At 37.1% G+C, this 22,387-nt stretch overlaps 1 protein-coding gene across 16 annotated transcripts in view; it reads left to right on the top strand.

The window, feature by feature from the left end:
* Positions 1 to 22,387, top strand: part of LOC131692579 (rab11 family-interacting protein 4B) — a 270,722-nt gene that overhangs the window by 243,935 nt on the left and 4,400 nt on the right. For 9 of the 16 annotated variants that reach the window (XM_058979710.1, XM_058979709.1, XM_058979708.1 and 6 more), the window contains 4 exons: positions 6,254 to 6,388; positions 16,176 to 16,462; positions 16,527 to 16,821; positions 17,112 to 17,150. In XM_058979710.1, the coding sequence (XP_058835693.1) occupies positions 6,254 to 6,388; positions 16,176 to 16,462; positions 16,527 to 16,821; positions 17,112 to 17,150 (756 nt within the window). Of the gene's footprint in view, positions 1 to 4,684; positions 5,552 to 6,253; positions 6,389 to 16,175; positions 16,463 to 16,526; positions 16,822 to 17,111; positions 17,151 to 22,387 lie in introns of all 16 variants that reach the window. The other 7 variants (XM_058979700.1, XM_058979703.1, XM_058979704.1 and 4 more) reach the window with 5 other exon arrangements.

Below are 22,387 nucleotides of genomic sequence, written 5' to 3'. Positions count from 1 at the left end.
TACACAATATTACGAAAGCTTATTAAACAATTTTTCCTAATAAGTTTGTGAAAATTATAAACTATTTGAAATTTTTTTAATAGTTTATTTTTTATTTAACCGTGATTTTTTAATAAATAGTGACCATCGCTTCACAACGTAGTCTATTTTTCATGGCTTGCGGTGAGCAATTGCTGAACTGAAAATTATGGAATAGAAATTAATTTTTAGTATTCTTTACAGATTTAACTCGCCGCGCAGATAGCTCTGAATTAGACCCGCTGGTGCCCTAAGACGATTTCGCTAGATTTTCAGAGCACTGTCCACCCAGTGCATTAACGCAAGTGACGGAAGGTTATCGAAAAGATTCGTGAAAATGAAAATTCCAGTAATGATGATGATTTTTCCAAACGGTTCGTTTTCGAGAGGTTTTTATTTGTTCTTTGGCATTAGGATTAGCGATAATAATTCAAATCAAGGATACTACTGGGAAGTTACCTTTAGAAAAAGTCGATGTCGAAGTAAAATTTGGAACTATGCACGCATGCACTTCAGAGATAGCGTGATATCAGGAGCTGCGATTTCATTTCAACGCTTTTTTTGTGAAAAGGGTGATACTTACAAATATAAACATAAGGCTTTTTTCATACATGTGATTGAGGGCTTTGAAACGCAACAAATTAACCTAAAAATTTGGATTCTACGATATTGATTTCTTAAACTACAGCAAAAAATACAACGGGCGAAACTGTATTTTTGTTTGATTATTTAAAGTTTCGCCCTCCACGCTCCATGTAAACAAACAGGGCGATACTTTTTTTGCTAGCAGTTTAGAGGCGAAACTGTTATTTTCGTATTTTTTAGGATTATCAAGCTGATACCAGCTGTAAATAGTAACAATGATGGCTACTGAAAAAACCCGGACGAAATCGGTGGTGTAAAACGGTAGTTATTGTAAAAAACGTAAGGGCGATACTTCAATGCTGATAGGTGGGACTGAAAAGGTAAACAATCGCCAAACGGGCGATACTATCATTTTGTCAATTTCAATAGCAAAAACATTTAATTTAATAATTTCAAATACTTGAAATTTTGAAGTTTTGGGTTTCGATCACTGAATCGTGCAATCTAGGATGTAAAAAACACAATAGTTCTTAAATAGGAAATAAAACCAAATCTGGAAATATTCACTGTTGATTTTCTTTGAATGGTATCACTGCTAGTATCGCCCTTTTCAAGAAAAAGCGTTGATTTCTTAGTTCTCAGTCGCGTTGGAAATTTGAGTAAAGTATAAACTTCAAATCGATTCAAAAAAAATTTCGATTTTTTTGGCTCAGTACAATATATAACCCCTTTAGGAAAATTCAGTTTTCCCACCACAATTTAGATATTTTATTAACAGAGCATTAACAATAATTCGATGGTATGTCTATTTTATGGGCCATTTTTTCGCTTTCCCATTGATTTGGTTTGAGATTTCTAGCACTGATGTTGTCCTATGCTGATTTGAGCGATTCTCTGAGTCCTGCCACTATCCCATGTAGTATGTGTTATCAAAAACATCGCGAAGCATCAAGTTCTAAATGTTCTCAAACGATATAATATCCGAAGAGAGTGATAAGAGTTATAAGAAATGTCTCATCACACTGTTAGGTGGATTAAAAGCGTTTTTATTTAACACCCGTTACATGGGGCTGTTATGTATATAGCGGCAGTAATAGGTACTTGTACTATTATAGGCATACTGCGAGCTTCGAGAGGTTTGTATTACTTATTCCACAGTTCAGCTTTCTGTTATTTCGAAATTTAGCTCTTCTGTTCTTTCGAAATTTAGCTCTTAGTTGAGAATTATGATTCTACCTTTCATATTTCTTGTTAAAACAATGTTCTTAAAATAATAGTACTTTAAGGAAAATTTGTGGAAAATATTCGCACAGTTTCAGTAATAGTGGCATGAACTTGTTTTAATAATTGAATGATGTCAATTTTCCAACTTGTTTGCTTTTAGTATTGATTCTGTTTTTTACGAACCACGAAGTTGTATATGAGTATGATTTAAAAAGAAATATTGGCGAATTTAAATGCATCAATCTTAGGACGGATTTTTTTTTTACGTATGTTTAATAACCCGATTTTAAGAGTTTGATTCAGCTTCCAAATAAAAAATAAGACTAAGTAAATGAATTCGAAAATTACTTTACTTTAATATATGGCACCATAGCTTGTAGTGTTGTATTCTTGCATCAGTCGAAATGCATTTGTAATGCATCCTTCAATAGTAGGGTGTCCCAAAATGACATCATGTTAAAAAGTCATCGGGCTCACTTCTTAAATGAAATGTTAGGGTATTAGGACCACTTTCTTCTTCGGAGTGCATTTGCTAAAATGCTCCCTACTGGTGGCGAATATTGATTTTTAGAAAAATGGGCCGATTTTGGGTAAAATTTCAAATTCATGCCTGTTGAAGAGCTCCTGAACTGCCTTAGATTTTTTCAGATTTCAGATCATCAAATGTTCATTAAACCCCGTCCTGACATACTAAAGACATACAGAAAACGCCATTTTCCATAATTTTCATTCTATTTTCCGAAAAACAATATACAGTCAAAGCACATTTGAACTTTTTGGAACAGCATTATTTTTGATGAATTGCCAAAAATGTCAAAGGTTTTCTAACAAAATCTTAAATAACTCATACTCCATTAGCCGTAGCTATACAGTTTCTTCAGCAAAATTACGCCCCTGTATTCAGCTCAACTATTTAAAGTGCCTTCTGATCACACGTAGAAATTTGTTCTCGATATGTGCAAAATGTTGTATGTGTTTTTGTAATTTGCCTTGTGATTTATTTTGTAGGGCCAGGTAGGAAGAAATAGGTTCTAACCTCTTTCTCTCAACATATCTGTGAAGTTGTTCCTCCGTGTGTCTTATAGAACGGATCTGGTATCTTCGTATTGTGCAATTATCAGTTTAATTTGCTTACAACAAGTACATAGTTCCACGTCGTGTAGTCTTACCTCGATTTTGCAATCGTCCATAAACACGGGGATTTTGAGTCTAACACTGTCACATTCAGTTACGTGTTTTAGGTTATTGTGCAAAACGAATCTTTTTGCCTGGGCTAACTTGTTTAACGTTATCAGTACTGCATTATTTGAAAATGTCTGCCTCAGTCTTTTAAGGGGTTCTTCTTAAATAATTGTGGCAAAAAGGACCTAATGTTTAACAATTTTTTTTAACCTAATGTTTAATAATAAAAACGATCTTTTCTCGCATCGGAGAAATATTTTCATCCACGCCAGCTGTATCTCGGGGGTAATTCATTTTTCTCCCGTCGTCGCATACGTCCGTTTCCTCATCGTTGTTACTGCCTTAATGTTCTCGATCAGGTGTTCTTCCTAACTTCTTTCTCTTTGGGGTCATGAACGTGAACCCCGTTCTCATTGGTAGTAGGTTCCTCATTGGTGGTATAAGCTGTTGAGTTTGTGGTACCTGACTCTGGTTTTGCAGTTGTCAGCTGTTGCCAAATTTGTAGTTGAACAGCAACTACAAATTTGGCAATTGATTGTAGTGCTGGTAATGGTATTGAAGCCTAGGCCTTTATTTTTGTAGTGGAGCTTGCCTCAGCGGTTTCTGGGCAGGGTTGTCCGTAATGTGCCGTTTGGTCACAGAACTGGCACGTATTATGTACATAGCAAATGTTGAGCAAACGCTAATGAATGAGGGCGATTTCAACTTGAACAAACTGAAAATTCGAAGAATCTTTTAATCGTTTCGACAAGTACATACGCAATATGAATATGTGCGTCACTTACGTAATCAGTCTTCCTGTAGGAGGGTAACATCAATTTCGGAAATTTTTCTAACCCTATCCTCAGTAAGAACAATATGTGTGAAGTCCTGTCTCTTTTCGCGTTTTTGTGAGTGTCGTCAATAATATAACTCAGTTATTAGTACTGTGTGGTTTACATGATTGACTGTTGTTACGGCATTTAATTAGCAAGGGACTGGAAGGTGAAGTATATCTTTTTTCAATATAAGAGCCATAATACTCAAGGGAGAGCAACGAGTTAAAGGGAGAATGTTTAAAAAAACGTGGAAGGGTCATTTGAGCAAGCTTAGAGTTTACCGGCGACTTAACCCCTGTTTGCTACCGTAGGGGTCATTTGGCACTAGAAATTACACACAAGATTAAAGTAACTATTTTTTGTTGTTAGCTTCGTGCTGACTCGGGCAGATAGTGGATTGAGATTATCGTGTCTGTTCTCTCCTGTGGTTGGAAATTGCCTGAATGTATATTTTGAATAGAAATCCTTGATGACTGAATTACGTAGTATTCAGCAACACTAAAATTAAGCTGATTGTATATTAACTTGTACTCTACTGCTCTTAACGTGGGGATGATTTGTATAGAAATTAGACAGATAGATAACAGCTTCGTTATGAAGATAGAAGAGACGAGTATAGTTGAGCTTACATCGAAACGTGTAACCTTTAAGAAAAATCGGAAGCAAGATGGCGATAATTTGGAAAGCTGATTATTTCATTATCATTGCAAATGTCAAAATTATGGATAATTCGTTATTGTATTAGGCTGGGATACTGGGAATGGATTTCGATGGTTATTCAATAAATAGAAAAGAATCGTTCTCCGCATTCTCAAAAAGACCTTCGGACAATCGGAAACAATATCTACTTTAAATAGTGTTAACAGATTGAGTACTCATTCTACCGTATAAAGTGCGTGCAGTGAAAAAAAAATCGTCTATCAGTTTACAGATCATGTACATGCAAACGTAAATATTTAACAGTACAATAAAGTGCCTAAGGAAACAACGCCCAAAGCAACATACCCTACAAATGATGCACGCCGTCAGCCGGCCCAATGAATTGGCACCGACTTAGTGACAAACTTTCGCCTCTCAAGATGATGGCCTCGTCGAAAAAGGTCGACTATCTATCGTCGACCCCTACGTCAACGGCCACCCCATCCTCCACCAGCCAACCGGATAGCCTCGATCTAGACTACGACATGTGGCAGGGTCAGTTCGAGTTTGTCGGACCTACGCTGGATGCCGGTGCTATCAATGGAAGTTGTACCACCCTGAACAGCGATGGGCTTGATCACCTATCGCGCACCGCTTCATCTAGTCTGGAAGATTTACGCTTAAATGGGTACATACCTCCCGATCAGCCCGTGCTGATTGACGAAGAAACCTTCCTCAGTCTTCATCCGAACGATTTTCCTTCGTCCGGACCACACTCCGAGTTCTTTCTGGACGAGTACAGTCACGGAGGCCTTGAAACGCAGCAATTGAACAACAATAGCAGCAACCTAATCACGAACAATAACATACTCAACAATAAACTGCTGAACGCCAAGACGAACAATCTGATCAGCTCGGTCATCATGGATGAGAAGAACGCCAAAAATAATCTCATCAATAACAACCTGAAGCTAATCAATGACAATCCGGAGCTCGGCAATAAGTACATTCTGAAGTCGAGCAACGGTAACAGCAAAATCAATGGCCTTATCAAAACTGACCTATGTGATAATTTGAATGAACAAGTAAGTACTATTCTGGTTGAGAGTTGAAGCTTGCTTTTGTTTTGGTTTTTCCTTGAGTTGTTTACCAATCTAATTTCGTGGTGTTTGCAAAAAATAGTGATACATTCGTGTTGTATTTGATGAGCTCACGACAATTTAAGCAGCGTCAAAAAAGGTGACAATGATTTACACAAAAACAAACTCCGCGACACGGTTTAGCAGTTCGGTGATCTCTACGCATTACAATACCGAAACCGCGTTACGCAAGTAAAATCGATCGAGTCGTTTCGGTTAATCTCACTCTCGCTCCCACGCAGTAATCCATCCTTTATGAGCGGTCTGCTCAACCAAAAAGCATGACCGAAATTATCTGACTTGTGTTTCAAATGTGACAATCGCAAGAGTGACTTAAATTACACAATATGTAGCTCGGTAACAAAAAACGGACATGAACCGATTGAAATTGATGGCTGTTCTGCTTAGTCACACAAGACATTCAAATGTTCTGTCGAAAACGGGAAGCTTCGCCACTTTGGCAAATCAGCAGTCTGGATGGGCTGTTATTTCTTCAATGTGATTCATTTGCTCCATTTGACCGCGTTTCGCTTAATTGGGATTGACTTTGGTATGCGTGGTTCGTGGGCACTGCTCACACTTCATCACAGTGAGGTGGTATGATTCAACTAATTCCCCATCATTTGTTTGTTTTTGTTTCAATTGCAGCTAGAGATACTACAACGACAAGTGACGAACCTGGCGGACACTCAGAACAATGTTGAAGATCGCACCAGCCGGACGAAGGCGGAGTATGCCGTACTGCAGGCCCGCTATCACATGCTGGAAGAACAGCTGAGAGAGGTTAGTACATGCTTAGTTTCGGTTCTACAGTGAATGTAATATCAGATATTAATCCAGCTTCAGTGTATGGGCCCTAATTGAACACGTTTGAATGTTCGTTAAAGGTGCGAAAATCAAACATCAATGCTGTGCCATGTTCAACAAACCCCTTTTTAGTAATACATTTTAAAAGTAATTATCTTGAACGCTGTCACGCACCGGACATACTTATACGGCCGATGGGCGGATTGATTTCCATTATCGCAAAATTTATGCGCTGGCAGCATATGCGCATCCGTAACATCGATTGCGTGCACTGCTGTCCATTGCGTGGTTCGGCTCAGTTCCACACTGCGCCACACACAGGAAGAAGCCATCGATCGCGCGTCTTTTCCGCTTGTTGACGCCGCTATCATCAGTGATTGCCTTTTGCCGAGACGTTCGCTTCATTTCCCGACAATTTCCTATTTTCTCTAATGAATATGCAACGCCTACGACCTCTTCTGGTAAACACTGCTGGGTCGTTCATGAGACTAAAAAGTTACAACAAATGGGCGTTGCAATTAAATATATAAGTTATCTATTTTCGATTAGTTTAAAACACACGCTGATTGCATATAACGTGGCAGCTTTAAGTAATCATTAACGCGTATGTTCATTTTATGTTCCACCGCGTAAAACAGAGCTGGCTTCTTAATCACTGCGCCAGTATTTCAGCAAACGAGCAGCGCAATTAGTAACCATTTACAAGATGCAACAGATACCTTGATGACTATCGGTTAATCCAAACTACACATTCGCGTCCTTTTTTTCTATCACACATGGTCATAAAATGTTATGGATACCGTAGAGAAGATAACTGCCAATAAGGCTGATTGAAACTTGAAAACCACATTGTGTAATAACACACACCTAAATGCTGACGACGCGTAGTGATGGTGGCAATGAAAAATGTGCGTCCTAACAGGTGATCGGGCTATCTTTCACTTTCTTCGTGTTCCGCAATCAGCGCTGGCAGGTAATTATGCCTGCTAATATATCGACTCATGGACATAGTAGCACGGTGGGTCGGAAAGAACGAGTAATTTTGACTTTGACTGAGGTTTTTATATGGTTTTTTTAATGTACCTAAACACATGCGGTTTTTAAGTTTTGTTGTGCCCTACCATTCTCCGACACATTTTGCAACTATGTGTTTAAACTCTTTGTGTACCCATAAGTTTACTTTTATCAGTAAGTCATGATTTTTGTTCGAGACTAGCTATTATCCTACAAAAAAAATGGTAACGATTAAGTACACATAAAATTTCAATTGTCGATTTCGAAATTTCTCCAGTTTCATCGATCCAAAGCGCCGAACGTTCCATATACAATAGACACATTCTTTCGTGACGTTACAACGATTTGACGAATCTCCATTCAACAAATATGTTATAACCTTATCAAATGAACGCCTACATCAAAACTTATTACAGATTCAGATAGTAGACAAAATTTCACGAAAGATTCAATCAACATTAACTGAATATACTGGAAAAGGATTGTTTTATGACCGATAATGTAACGTGACGTTACAACGTGTCACAAATTAGAACTTTCAACGCATTTCAATAAAACAATAAAAGTCATATCATCAAATTCTAGTATATTCCGTTTATGTTGATTGAATCTTTCGTGAAATTTTATCTACTTTTCGAATCTGTAATAAGTTTTGATGTAGGCTTTTTTGATAAAGCTAGTGTCCCGTAATCGGATTCGTCAATTTGTATATGACTCCCCATATTCTTTTTAACCCCACTTTGTTGTAGATCTCTAAACTCCGTACTGTATACGGACAAAATAATCTACTGGAAAGATGTTGCCGCTGATTTAACGAAACCTCTTCACTGTTTGATTTTAACATTTCCAAGTATAGATATAAGTTTTTAATAAGAAATATATAGCTTTGAAATGTGTCTGTACAGTGTATGTATACCCAAGATTAGAAATAAATAAACAATGATCGCACGAATAATACTTAACACGTTAAACAGTTGACATGTGATAAATTGCATTGTGCTTGGAAAATGGAAATTCTTTGACATTTTCAGACTTACATCCGGCAGAAAAGTTTTTGTTTTAACGCAAGTTTGCAAGTTACACAGATTCGCATGTTCAAATGCCGCCCGAGAGCAAATATCGTGTTTTGACTTATACCCAGCTAAACTTTGAAGTGTCCATTTGATCGATTCGATTGTCGTAACTGTACGAGTGAATATCCAAGAATTGCGACTACTTGAAAAGAACTCAGGGGCAGTCGTCGGTGATGTCTGGAAAGTGTGTGTCATAAAAGACAACTTAGTACTTCATCTTCGTCAAACGAAAATTCACATGACTTTGAGTCAAACAATTTCGGATTTCCACCAAGCCTCTCGTATGCTGCTACTATAACTACTATAAGGGAGTTTGTTATATCCACGACCGCATCCAAGTCCCTTAGAGTTTCAATGGTTGAAAATACCCGTAAGACCCAGTTTCGAAGCCCTCGTCGAAGACGTCCCAGTTCGTAAATTTTCAATTAAGATATGTAACCATATCTATCTAGAGACGGTTCAATGATCAAAAATGAAGTATTTGTGATTACATAACGGCGGATCGAACTCGTTCGGACGAACCAGTTTGCCAACTCATGTGTAATACAATCAGAGCAGAGTGTTACGTCTAACACATCTTCCCTGCCAGACCATGCGAATATTGAAACGATTTCCTCTATCGAGTATATGCAGATTTGTACTGCTTAAATATTCCATCAATTTAGTGCCTTTCAATTTGATATCTGAGCTGCCCCGAAATATATGGTAGGTATTTGCATCACTGCCGATGATGAGTGGCACCCTATTTATGCCGCAGTATGATAAGACCCTTTTGAAATCATCAGAAGGTTATGATTCATTATGCGGCAAATATACCGAACAATAACTATATGCTGAATTCGGATATAAGACATGCGTCAATAGTACTATTTGCATGTACACATGCATGAGGCATTTTACGTGGATTAGACATTGAAAGCTACAAAGACGGGGTTGAGTAGTTTTCCAACAAACTTCTATTCCTATTTGAAAATATGGTTCTTGAACCAAAGCTGTGGAAGCTTTCTTTTCTGCACAAGGCGGGATATATTGATAGTTGCTGTACGTTTATGCTGAAGGTTAATGTGTGCTACTCTAACCATGGTCGATCAGAGCACTACAAGTTTCATTATCAGCAATGAGTGTACAGCAACTACAAGATATTCTAAATATTCTCTAAAGTACTTCTTCACATAATTTCCCAGGTAACTACAAGTAATTTTTTAAACAAAATCGTGCATAATCGGATTTTTGACCTCAAATTACTATTACTCATAGCAATTTGAGCTCAAAGATCCAATTCTACACGATTTTGTTAAAAAAATCTATATATATATATATATATATATATATATATATATATATATATATATATATATATATATATATATATATATATATATATATATATATATATATATATATATATATATATATATATATATATATATATATATATATATATATATATATATATATATATATATATATATATATATATATATATATATATATATATATATATAAAAGTCAATGTTTGTATGTATGTGACTTATGGACTCCCAAATGGCTTGGCCGATTACCGTAAAAATTTATACATAGTAGGCATTTGTTATGCAGCAAGTTTGTGTGATATTGGTTGGAGATTATTTGCCTACCAGATGGCGCCTCGGAACAAATTATGTTTTCTTCCTATTTCGTTGAAAGTCGTAGCAACGCGAGATGCTAATACCCTAGCAATCATTAAAAATGAATTAAAACCAAATCGCCTCTCTACCTGTGGAATTCAATGGACAATTACAGTGTAAATAGATCCACAAAAAAATATTAATTTTTGATGTACCTTCGGAGATTCTCTGTCATTGGTTCAATTTTCATTATATTGCTCACGTCTTCATTCGAAAGGGAAGTAAAGCCCTTGGTCCCGGTCCATGTGTTGATAACAGTGATGTACCACTGGTAAAAGTTCCATCTTCCCGGGTTTTTGTGTTTGGATTTTAATCGGTTTTTTCCCAAATCCCAAACCCGACCGAAACTGGGGTTTTACCGATTTTATGAGATTCATTTAACGTTTTTAAAAATCTAGCATTCATATTCGAACGAGCGGAAATAAAAATTGCTTGGATGCTTTGGAAAACCTATTTAAAGTATCTTAGAATATAAAAATCAAGCGAACAGGGGTTCTCACCCGAAAAAGTAGGCAAGGGTGAACCTCCAGTATTATTCTCTCACAGGCAAATCTCTATAACGTTACCATCAAGATTAAACGTCGAATAAAGAAAAGTCGTTTTCAAGAATCGGATATATTAACTGAAGGTTTTTTAATCAACTCTTATATCAAAGAGCTCCAGTCCGATTTTTACGCTTGAAGTTTATATCCTATATTTACATTTTAATCTATTTAAAACGGGCTTTATGAAGCATGTTCTGTTGTTGCGATCTTTATTTTCGGTGTCTCATTTAGTCCGTAGCGAAATATTCTAGTTCGTTTTATATAATATAGATAAATTTTACATAAGAAACAATAGTCATAGTTTCTCCGATTAGTGAAAATTAAAATAATGGTACCCAAGCCGCTTTTTCGTACTGGTTTCTCGTTTGAGAGGCTGTTCCATTTTTAACGAAATTAGGTAGGTATTCACTCAAAATACTTACCTTCACAGTAAGAAACGCAATCGACTTAGCTTGGAAAGCGTAAATAAAGGTGGGATCTGCGATTAGACAATGATTTAATTGACCAAAACTTATTAGAATTTTCAGTTTTAAGTAAAACTTAATGGCAATAATGCTCATAAATAAAAACAATGTTTGGAAAACAATACATAAATGTACAGCTATTAAAATATCAAAAAAAAAATTGCAAAAACCCAATCGTCCCATGAAATAAAAAACCGTTTTAACTGGGAAAAACCTTGGGTTTTTCCCTTATATTATAAAAACCCGATTTGGTATATCACTGGTTGAAAAGCCGATATCTAGGGTCCAGAATCCACACCGATGCCAACAAATATGAGTGTCATTTTTGGTGAATTATTCTCACTTTTCCCTTAACACTAAAATTATATACTGTAGGCCAATGATTATCTCTATTTATTTAAAACGGCCTATTTTTTGTGAATCACGTTTGTGGCTTAACTGATAAGTTCTCATTAAGTGATATACCAAAATGGATTCCGTTGTCTTGTATTGCCATATGTTTCAACAGCATCAAAATTTTAAGCTTTTGTAATGTAATGCCCCACTGTGTATCGTTTCCAATCCCTCTTAAGAGAGGACCTGCAGTAAATTTTCCATTCATTGCTAGTGATGAGGGATTAGTAAGCGATTGTTTGTTTTATGGTGCAGACCTCGCTGCGTGCGGTACGCTTGATGTGTCAGTTTCTAACGTAGTCGTCAACGTCGACGTCGGACAGTCGTTAACTTATCGGGTTAGCTAAGTATTTTAATTGAAAACATTATTCAATTTATATAACGCTATGGAACAAGTATCGATGAACCTCTGACAAACGTTTGGTAGTATGTCATGCCACAATCCAGTTGGAGGCTTGCTGTGGAACCATAGTCATTCATTGGAAATCGAAAATTATGTTATTATCTGCAGGGAATCCACGATATACAGTATATGTTCCACAGAAGAATTTTCATTATATTTATTTTATCTTAGTTAAAAAAATTAAAAATAGTTCATATAGTCAATAGATATAGGGAGAACTGGGCCAATTCGGACCTAGTAAGGGTTTATGAGCTATCGAACTGGAACATGTCAACCGATTCACAAATAAATATTTTTTTCTGAATCATCTGATCAATTGAGCACATTTTTTCTAAGGTGACTTATTCCTATCTTTTACCGCATTGTGTATAAACGGTTCTGCGCAAAAGTGCATGAAAGGTCCGAATTGCCCCAACCCTGCTCCAATTCGGACCACCTATTTCTTATCGATTTTTTGCAATGGAAATAAATTCCTATTTTAGCTTAAGTTATTCCTATTTGATTTTCACTAAATTTCGAATCGTGAAATAAAAAGTTCTCTTTGATATATAAAACTTTGTAGTAAATATACACTAAAAAGTAAGATCTGGTCCAAATTACCTAAAAATAGGGTATGAGCTATAACGCCGAAATCGGTCAACCGATTTGCGAAAACTTATGTTTTCTTGAAAGCTCAACCGACTACGCACACTTTTCTCTCAAACAGTTTTTCGCGATCGCGTATCGCATTTCATATATGGCAAAAGGTCCGAATTGGACCAACCCATATTTTATTATTCACACACCGATTAAACGAAAACAGCTGATAGTCTCACCTAAAACAAGATATTAAATAAAAGATATTATCCGGGAGATCCAAAATCACGATGATGCACTTGATTTAATTAACTGTTGTTGCCAAAAAATCTTGTCCGGTCCGAATTGAGCCACTTCCCCCTATTATTTAGACAGGGAAATATGCTACTTAAGCAAATAAAGTCTTATATGTAAAGTATGCATAGAAAACTGCCAGATAAATATATTGGAATTTTTTTTTGACATTATGATGACTTTTGGGAAAATTGCGTGAACATGTTACACTTGAAACTGATGTGGGGATCCCATAATTCTTGCTATTTATTTAATAAAAATAGAACTGGCATGAATACACTAACAAAGAAGTTAGTTTTGAAGGAATCTAAATAATAATAATATTCAAGTTACAAAGTTAAATAAAGACGCTTCGAAACGCTGCGCAGAAAAGACTCTTATATTTTTGATACTGCTACTTTGAAAAACGACACAAAACTACTTGAAATTTGGTTGAAATATGTGCCAGGAAATACACCATGACTAGTGTTCCCAGCGAACAACACTTTGCAGCGATATGCGCTATTGCGCACTTCCCACCAACCTGAACTCCACACTTTCAAAGTGCGAGTGATCAAACTGCTACTAAAAACTGCTAGCTGTCAAAACGAATCTATTTCAAGTGATAGAGATGGTACTTACATAGACAGAGCAGTCAAACTAACCAGTCTATGAGAATAATTTAATAGAAGAATAGTAAGTGTTCAGTGCGATTAGAATGTGCCACAAGCTAAAGAGACTAGAATAGCAAAGAGACGCCATGTTTCGTTTGGAATTCCAATTTTACTATAAATGTCATTCCAAACGAACAAAGGAGTTTTTTTTTATTTCGATTATAGAGGTTTTCGCCTCTTTGAGTTAGAAAAATCTCTTATGAAAAATTTCTAACCCTATATGCGGGGTCGGGATTCGTACCCAGGTGCGCTGCGTACAAGGCAATTGATTTACCAACTACGCTACGCTCACCCCCGAAGAAGAGAGTTGTCAATCGTAAAAGTTTAGCATTATGTGGCATTGTTTTTAAGGAAGTATTGTTATCCAATCCATTGAAATTACCAAATATTTTAAAGATAAAAGTTTTATCCTCGAACCAAATTAATTACAATACCATCGTGTTTAGAAACACGAGGACGAAATTCAGCATGAGGGTTACGAAAACCAAATTAGGCAAACATTTAAAATGAAAGTCCGTTATGAGTCTGATTGAGCCAAACAAAGCAGAACTTTTTCGCTTCCAGCAAACTGACAAGACAGGAGCATATGTACAAGACTTCAACCTTTTTGTTTTGGATCCGTTTGCAATCAAAAAATCGCAATTGTTCTTGCCTTATGTGTTTTTGCTGCTGCAAAGTTCCATTCCTGCGGATATAACTAAGCTGGTCGAGAAACTTAGTAGACCAGAAGTTGCAGCAGATTTTTATCATGGCTAGAAAAAACAAACGGAATAACTAAATAGACTAGAATAACAAAAGGATGCCATCTTAATTCAGTGAAAACAATTCGACTAGCTAACTCTCTTATTCGTTTGGAATGTTTGGAATGACATTGGTAGTAAAAAGTTGGAATTCCAAACGAAACATGGCGTCTCTTTGTTATTCTAGTCTCTTTAGGAATAACAACAAACAAATTTTGTGAGGCTTGAACATTTGCAGTGTTGCTTGTAACCCGTAGCTTGGTTGCTAGTTGAATTTTTTCTCTGAATTAAGATGGCGTTTTTTTGTTATTCTAGTATCTTCAACCGCTTCATATCTTATTTCACCGCTACAAGTATATTCGTTACACTGAAACATACCTCCATTCCAATTGAAGAATCAATTTGTGATCAATTCACAATCAAAGCACTCGTTAAACGATTGGCTAGGCCTAGTGTTCTATAATAAGTGATTCAGAAATACGACGGTATCAATTGTCGCAAGGTTTTTTCAGATGTACTAGTGTTCTGTATCTACTGTGTGATGTTTATGTTTATCCTGATGGGGAGCTAAAGTAGAACAAATCCTGCGAATGCGTCAGTGCTCGGTATCATAAGACATTTTTCGGTGCAGCTGACCGTAAACCGAACGAAAGTGTAAAATCATATTCTTTTTGATGCTGCCATTGAATGCATGGAATTCATCTTAATTTTCAATCAAATTTTTGATTAAAGCTTTGTACGTTTACATTCGTATTGATTTACATGTCGTTTAAATTTCATTATTTGGTGTGTAGCCTCATCACTCTATGTAGTCGTGATAGGAGAAATGAGTATAAGAATTGTGTGAAACATACCGGAACACTTGAATTGCCCCATCTAACTATTCCCTTCTATTATTCTTTATTTCAAACCATTCTAAATTACGTTTGTTTGCCATTGTAAAGGTGACGATCTACCCGAGCAAACGTAGAGTCCATAATACCCCCATACTCATGGGGTTGGGCATGGGTGTTTGGAATGGGTTCAACCAAAAGGGTGACGTGACGTCATATTTTCGTAGCCAACATAAGAACTTTGCTTGTAACAAAATGAACGAAATTAATTTTGAATATGAACGAGGAGTACTTTAGTTTACATCAAATCAGTTAAAGTGTTCATTGTTTTCTTTTGTTTACTGCTACTATTGTTTGTTGATGAGGTTTTAAGCGATTTTGACGTTGTCAAACTGACCCCTATCGATCGGTGGAAAAGCGATGTTGCCTATTGTTAAACTCTGTATGTAGAGATAGGGATGCCAGTTACCTGGGTTCAACCCACGAAAACACCATCGTCATGGTCCGGTAGATTCCATAGAAAAACCATGCGTTGGTATATTTATGGGTTATTGAAACCATTTTATGGTGTTTTAATGGTTGTGAAAATTGGCACGGACCATACGCATGGTCTTTTCAAGGGGCTGTGTGGTGTTTGAACCCATGAGTATTTGCTCGGGTACGCTGCCATTAACGTGGTCAGCTGATCGTAAACTTCGTTGGTGGAACTAAATAGATCCGAAATAGACTATGTTCCCATTCATGCAGCTCCTGTGCTGTTTTCTTCTTCCTATCCTCTTGTAGACAAACAAGTAAAAGACGGAACGTCCAGAACCTGCCTGGTTTGCGTATAAGAGAACACACATCTAATATACCATGCCTGAAAATTCGTTGCTTTCTATTTGGAATAGGATACTAAAGAAGACAAACTTTATTTATTCTTGTTGCGAATATCTTTCTGGTTGGGAACTTATTGCTGCCTCGCATTCTTTATGCGCATCTAAGCGAAACATTTGCCCAGGTCAAAGAACCGGAAACAAATCATTTCGCCGTTAATTTAGACATTTTAATGGTGACTCCACCATAGTGTAACTGTTCGGCGTTGGTAACAATCCTTTCAACATTTCAGACCGAACTGCGAGCAGAAGAGCGCCTCGCGGAGGAACAAAAACGACACCGGGAACTGTTGGCCCGTGTCGAGCGGGAAGCGAAGCTGCAGAACGAAAATTGCCAGATCCGGATACGAACGATCGAGCTGGAAGCCAACCAGCTGCGGGAGGAAATTTCACGGTTGAGGTTACAATGCGACAAACAAGCCGCAGATCTACACGCCACCGAAGACAAACTGGAAAAGACGCGGGATAGTCTGATGGTGTCCCAACAGGATCTCGCCGAAGCAAAAGCCAATGAGAAGAAGTATGTTCTTATTTTTCGACAGTACAAGACAAGAACTAATTAATTTTTTTTTTATTAATTTTAGACACAAAGCTGACAAGCAGGCTGCCGAAGACCTGATGGTCGAACTGGGCAAAGAGTGCGAGCGGCTGCGTTCAGAACGTGGTCCCGCATTGCCAACCACCTCACCCGAATCTCTTCGGCTAGAGGAACTGCACCAGGAAATGGATGAACTGCGGCAGAAGAATAAACAACTGGAAGAGGTAAACGAAGAACTACAGGCAGTGGTTTTGACGAAAGGCGTTGAAGAGGGACGAAACCTGCTGAATGGAACATCTAACAGTCTCGCACAGGAACTGGAAGCTATGAGCCAAAATCAGGTACGCATTATACGTTATACGATTAGAGTTCTCTAATAGTACAACAACACCCACAACCAGCTTGTAGAACTTGGTCGCTTTCGAGCCACTCCACTCACAGTTCGTCACTCGCTTCTCGTCGTTAGTGGTTGGTCCTATTAGCATTACTGTGTGTCTCAATCGATCACAAACTTTCGTCGCCAACTCACTTTACTTGGTTATAGTTTATGTCTGGTTTTTGTTCCTGTCCCTGTCAAATGTTAGAAAAAAACATATTTTTCGACCTCTTTTTGTTTTTGTCTTCTTCGCAGGATACCGTCGATTCGACCACATTAGCGTCATTAACACAGGTTAGTTTCCGGCGTACAGGCAGATATGCCGTAAAATGCATATAGTTTGATAGCTTTTTGCTTTACTTCCTCTGAACTATGGTGCTGGAATAATTAACGAAGTGATCAATTTCAATACTAACCTAAGCAGCTAACCAGGAATATGTTTTTTTCGCGTTTGTCCTTGTCTTTTGTGATTGTCAAGCTAACACGTCTGCAAGAACTGATGGTCTACAGCACAGAGGTTTTTTCAGAAGATTTGCAAGGCAAATGCACCCATTTTTTACTCTATTGCTTTGTTTCTTGCACCAGTGAGCAAAATGCTGTACTGTTATAAACCTACCATTTGGTGGGAAAAACTTACGTTCATATGATATATTGTCTGATTCATTTAAAACGATTTTATGTTATAATTATTGTCCTTTCAACTATATTCAGTTACTAGTAGGATTCCAACACAACAAAAGTAGTACTTAGTGAAATAATGCTTTCAAAGGTTATACGACAAGATTGGGAATAGAGAAGATACAAGCAAAATTATAATTGGGGATGAAAAACAAGAGCTGTGTTTCCACCCGCGTTAGTCGACATACGACTCCTCTAGAGCTCTAAACAGTGGCCGAATATTTATAAGTGATGCACTGTGTGATCGTAATAGTCTAGATAGAATAATGATTAGCAGCAAGTTCTCGATTGAACGAGATGTGTTATCTTGTAATAACAAAACCCATCAGACAACCTTCGTATTATCAAGTGCAGATTGAATCCATAAAGCTTATGGTATGATAATAAAGGATGTCCCACATCAAATTGCATCACGAAAAAGCGCTGTAGAAAATTACCTAGTGGGCCGATCCGTTTCAAACTTTCAGGCAATTAAATATAATCAATTAGTAAGTTTTTGGTATATTTATTTTATTCAACTTCAATAGCATAACCGTACGCTCGCACCTTACGCTTAACTCCACTCATTAGTATAGCATCTGGCTGTACGAAAACCCATTTTTTTCGTGTCTTCCCCAGATTTGATCTCCTTGGGATGCTTCCGTAGTGTCTGCTTCATAATTTCCCAATATTTTTCGATGGGTCTTAGTTCCGGGTTTACAAGTGACCCCGTTGGTTTCGTACCACTCTAGGACAACATTGGAATAGTTGCACGAAGCTAGATCCGGCCAGAAGATCGTAGGGCCCTCGTCTTGCTTCATCCGAGGAAGCAGACGCTTCTGTAGACACTCCTTGAGGCAGATCTCACCGTTTACAGTCCCGGTAGTTACGAACAGCGCACTTCGTTTGCCACATGAGCAGATCGCTTGCCAAATCATCTATTACACGGTGCTGCAAAATAAAAAAAACTGAATGTACTTTTAAAGTGGTCTGTTAAAGGTTGTAGATCTCGTCAAATACAACATGAAACCACGTTTGATCAACTTAACATACCCTCAAAATTTTGATTTATAGCAAAAAAAAACATTTTTAGGGCTTTCAGTATGAAAAAGTTTTCTACTCGGTCATTTTTAATAGATTTTAAATTCTCAATTACGTATATATTTAAAAGTATGTGTGTGAACTTTAAGCTTGAAATTGAAAAAAAATAACGGAAGATATAATTATAGCATCTTATAGTGCGAGACAATACCTCACTAACCCCTTAAGAGTTCATGCGAGAAAGTTTCTAATTTGGGAAAAAATAATAACTGCCATTTTTCAACCGATTTTGATGATAAATAGGTAGTTGGATGCGAAATTGAATGCTCTCTCTAAAATTTTATTAAAACGAAGACGCTTATCTAGAAGAATGTTGAGTAATTTTCATAATCGCAAAATTATGGTTTTTTTCAATTGTTGACCCAAAGCTGCAAAGAAGCTTTGACAAAAGAACATAACATAGCATACCGTTGGAAAGGTCATTTCTTCTTCTTTCCAGGACACTAAAAAAATCAAAATCGGTTGAAAAATGAATGCGTAGAAATTTTTTCAAAGCCGAAAGTCCCGAAAAATAGTTTTTTTGCAATAAATCAAGATTTTAAGGGTATACAAAATTTTTCAAACATGGTCTTGTGTTGCATTTGGCGAGATCTGCAACCTATACTAGGTCACTTGAAAAGTACAAAATCACTGTAGCACCGTGTTAATTAGCAAACTTTGAAAGTGTCTGCTTTCTTCTTTCCTCCGGAACATCAAACTTGTGCTGGGCGGTGAGGAACAATAGCCTCGGAATCCGTCTTGACGTAAATCTCATCATCCATGATGAGGAAATGAGTCTTCGTCAGAATCTGGGTTTCCGGGCCCATGACTTTCCCCAACGTATTTTGCCGTCACGATTTGGAGCCTTCTGCACTTTGTACGTATGCAGTCCCTCCCGGTCCTTAGCTCTCTGAACGAATGAATTGAACAAATTCAACTTTTGGCCACATTCCTGACCAAAGCATTCCGCTCATTACACTCTTGTGATCCTGATCACTAATAGAACAACCATTCTAATCAAATTGTTCCTTCCGTTCGATGTTCAGAGTTTGGTAGTAACGTTTAATCATACGACTCACCGTTGACAGCACGATTCCGAGTTGTTTTCCGATGTCCCGATGAGAGTGTTGAGGATTTTCCAGGTGCTTGCGCAAAATCAATTCGCGACGTTGCTTTTCGGTAGACGCATTTTTTCCAATTTTCGAAAAAATGACAGCGATAAAAATGCAGTATAAACAATACTCTCTAAACTACTTTTACTCAAATTTTCAAGAGAAAATACTCAGTGGGTAATTTTCTACAGCGTGATGCAATTTGAAGTGTGATACCCTTTATAGGCGCTGGCCAGACCCGAACGTAGATCGCAACATGGAAGGGAAGACATGGTAATCCAACTCCAGGAGACTCATTAGTTGCCTAGAATACGTTTTACAAATATCGTAATGGAGAATAGTGACAACATATCTAGAAATATATTCAATTCAAATATTATTTTTACAGAAGGCAAATTGTAAAAGTAAAAGCTCTAAGAAATTCCGAAAAGAAAAAAATAATGGTGCAGAACACTACCACGTTGACATTAAGAATTTAGTTTCTTTTAAGAGCGCGCAATATAATTCGCTAACGAATTTTAATATATGAAAACTATCGATTCATTTCAGGGCTAGATACTATATAATTTCCTCTACCTAGAAATATGTTACGCCACGTTATAGGTTCCTCTTTTGCTTCCATATGTTACAATTGGCTTTATAATAATATTCTAGAACTATGCATAACACCATGTTTTTTGCTATACTTTTCGACTAACCGGTCTTCAATTAATCAATTATCTCTTGCTCTTGGCATTAATCGTTTTCAATTATCAACTTTGTGAAAAATATGCTCAGATACTCAAACTGTTCAGTATCACTTAAGACATGACGTTGCATGAATTTTATACTTAAAACAACACCCACTCAAGCTGCAGCTGGGGAATTATGAATCTGAAACTGAACCACTCCAGAACGTGTCGTTAGGTGGTTATTTGACTCGAAGTCGTTTTCCTCAATCTATCGAACCTGAGTGTATGTGCTTAGTACGTATTTAGAACGAAACTACAAAGGGAACGGTAGCGTACACCAGTTTAATGTTCGAACCAAAACTTTTCGTAATAATAAATCATAACCCTCTGCTGGGGATGTGATTTTTCCCGTTTCAATTCCACTTTAAAACTACTATATAAAACACCAAGCTGTTGAATGTATCCTAAGGAATTTTCTCAATACAAAAACCTGTGCAAACCTGTGATAACAAAAAAAATCAGTAATACAGATTAGCTTTAGCTTCGCAACTTTTGGAAACAGACTGAAACTGCTCTAACACAACTCAATCTCCTCGCTCATTACAATCTCCAACTAACATCTGTCTTTCAGAAAGTGCAAATCCAGTTCAGTCCGTCCGCTCTTTCGGAATGTGAAAACTATGTAGTGACAATGGGCTCATTACCCAAAGTACCTACAAACCCAAGACACAATAATTTCATCCGTATCAACCTAGCAAACACAAGCAAAAAAAATTAATTAATTTATCCCAACGTAACTCACATACGTCGCACCCGGCAGTGTTGAACTTAATCCGAATCCATTCCCATTGCAAAGCATCGTGTGTACACGACTCGAACCTATCGCAACTCGAATCTATACGCGTCGAGTGAAGAGCGCACAGAAGGAAACGGACACACGATTTAACTGTGTGCGAGTTAATTCCACCACTGCCGAAAATCCATGGTGGCATTAACTCGCATACAACCAATGCAAAATATGCACCAGTTTCCTTGTTATGTGCAAAGTTTATCGGGTGGTCTTCACACTGCTAGATTTGAAAATTTGTATGTATACGAACAATTGTACCATTCCGAAGATATAGTCATAATGTTGCTCGTTTCGCAAGCGAGCGACGAATGATTGAACAGACAAGCAGCACCTCTATTTATAAAATGCTGGAATTTGATTCAGTCACTTAGGTGTGAAAATGCTAATGTTGCCGAAAATCCATAGCATCTGCCGCTTATTGTTCCGTCCGGACATGATAGCCATCATATTTTTTGCTTGGAATAAGAGCAACAACTATTTATAACTTTTCGATTTGCATTGAGCCACTTAGGTGCTTTCTATTGGTAACTCTGTCTAAAAAATGTGCCCCACGAATGGCAAGTTTCCCTTTTTTGTGAACTTTTCAATTTTACCGAATTTCAATAGACTACTTTTATGGCACAGAAATTATTATCAATATTTATGTTAGGCGTTTCTAAATCGGCTAGTGTGTAGATGATTGAAATCCATCTAGTAATAGCGTAGTTAAAAAGGTATAAATCTTACATAGTTTCGTTGCATAGGTGATGTTTTAGGTTTTTAAAATGACAACTAGGTCCTAGCCCCAGATCGTGGAATAAGAAATTCTTAATGTCAAAAAATTAAGCGTGGAAAGCAAACTGGGGTTACAACTTAAAAAAATATCGATTGTTTTCGTGGCGTGGAACCATACTTTTTATGACCGACATACTAATAATTTCATGTGCGCGTATGTTATTATTATCCCAAATACTAGAAAGAGGAGCAAACAGGATTATCGCAAACACATAAGAAGAATGATCACAATGAATTTACTAATTTAGTACAAAGAAATAGAAAGCCCAAAAGATGCAGGAAATTAACGCTCGGAATACCAAGGGGGTCAAAAAAATGGGAACGCTTAACTTGACCGGTCATATCTCAGCTGTTACCTAATCGATTTTAAATCTGTCTTAACTACAG

The sequence above is a fragment of the Topomyia yanbarensis genome, chromosome 3, assembly GCF_030247195.1.
Source record: "Topomyia yanbarensis strain Yona2022 chromosome 3, ASM3024719v1, whole genome shotgun sequence".
Lineage (NCBI taxonomy): Eukaryota > Metazoa > Arthropoda > Insecta > Diptera > Culicidae > Topomyia > Topomyia yanbarensis.
Note: the sequence above shows the minus strand (reverse complement) of the source record. Positions and strands in the feature narration are given on the sequence as shown.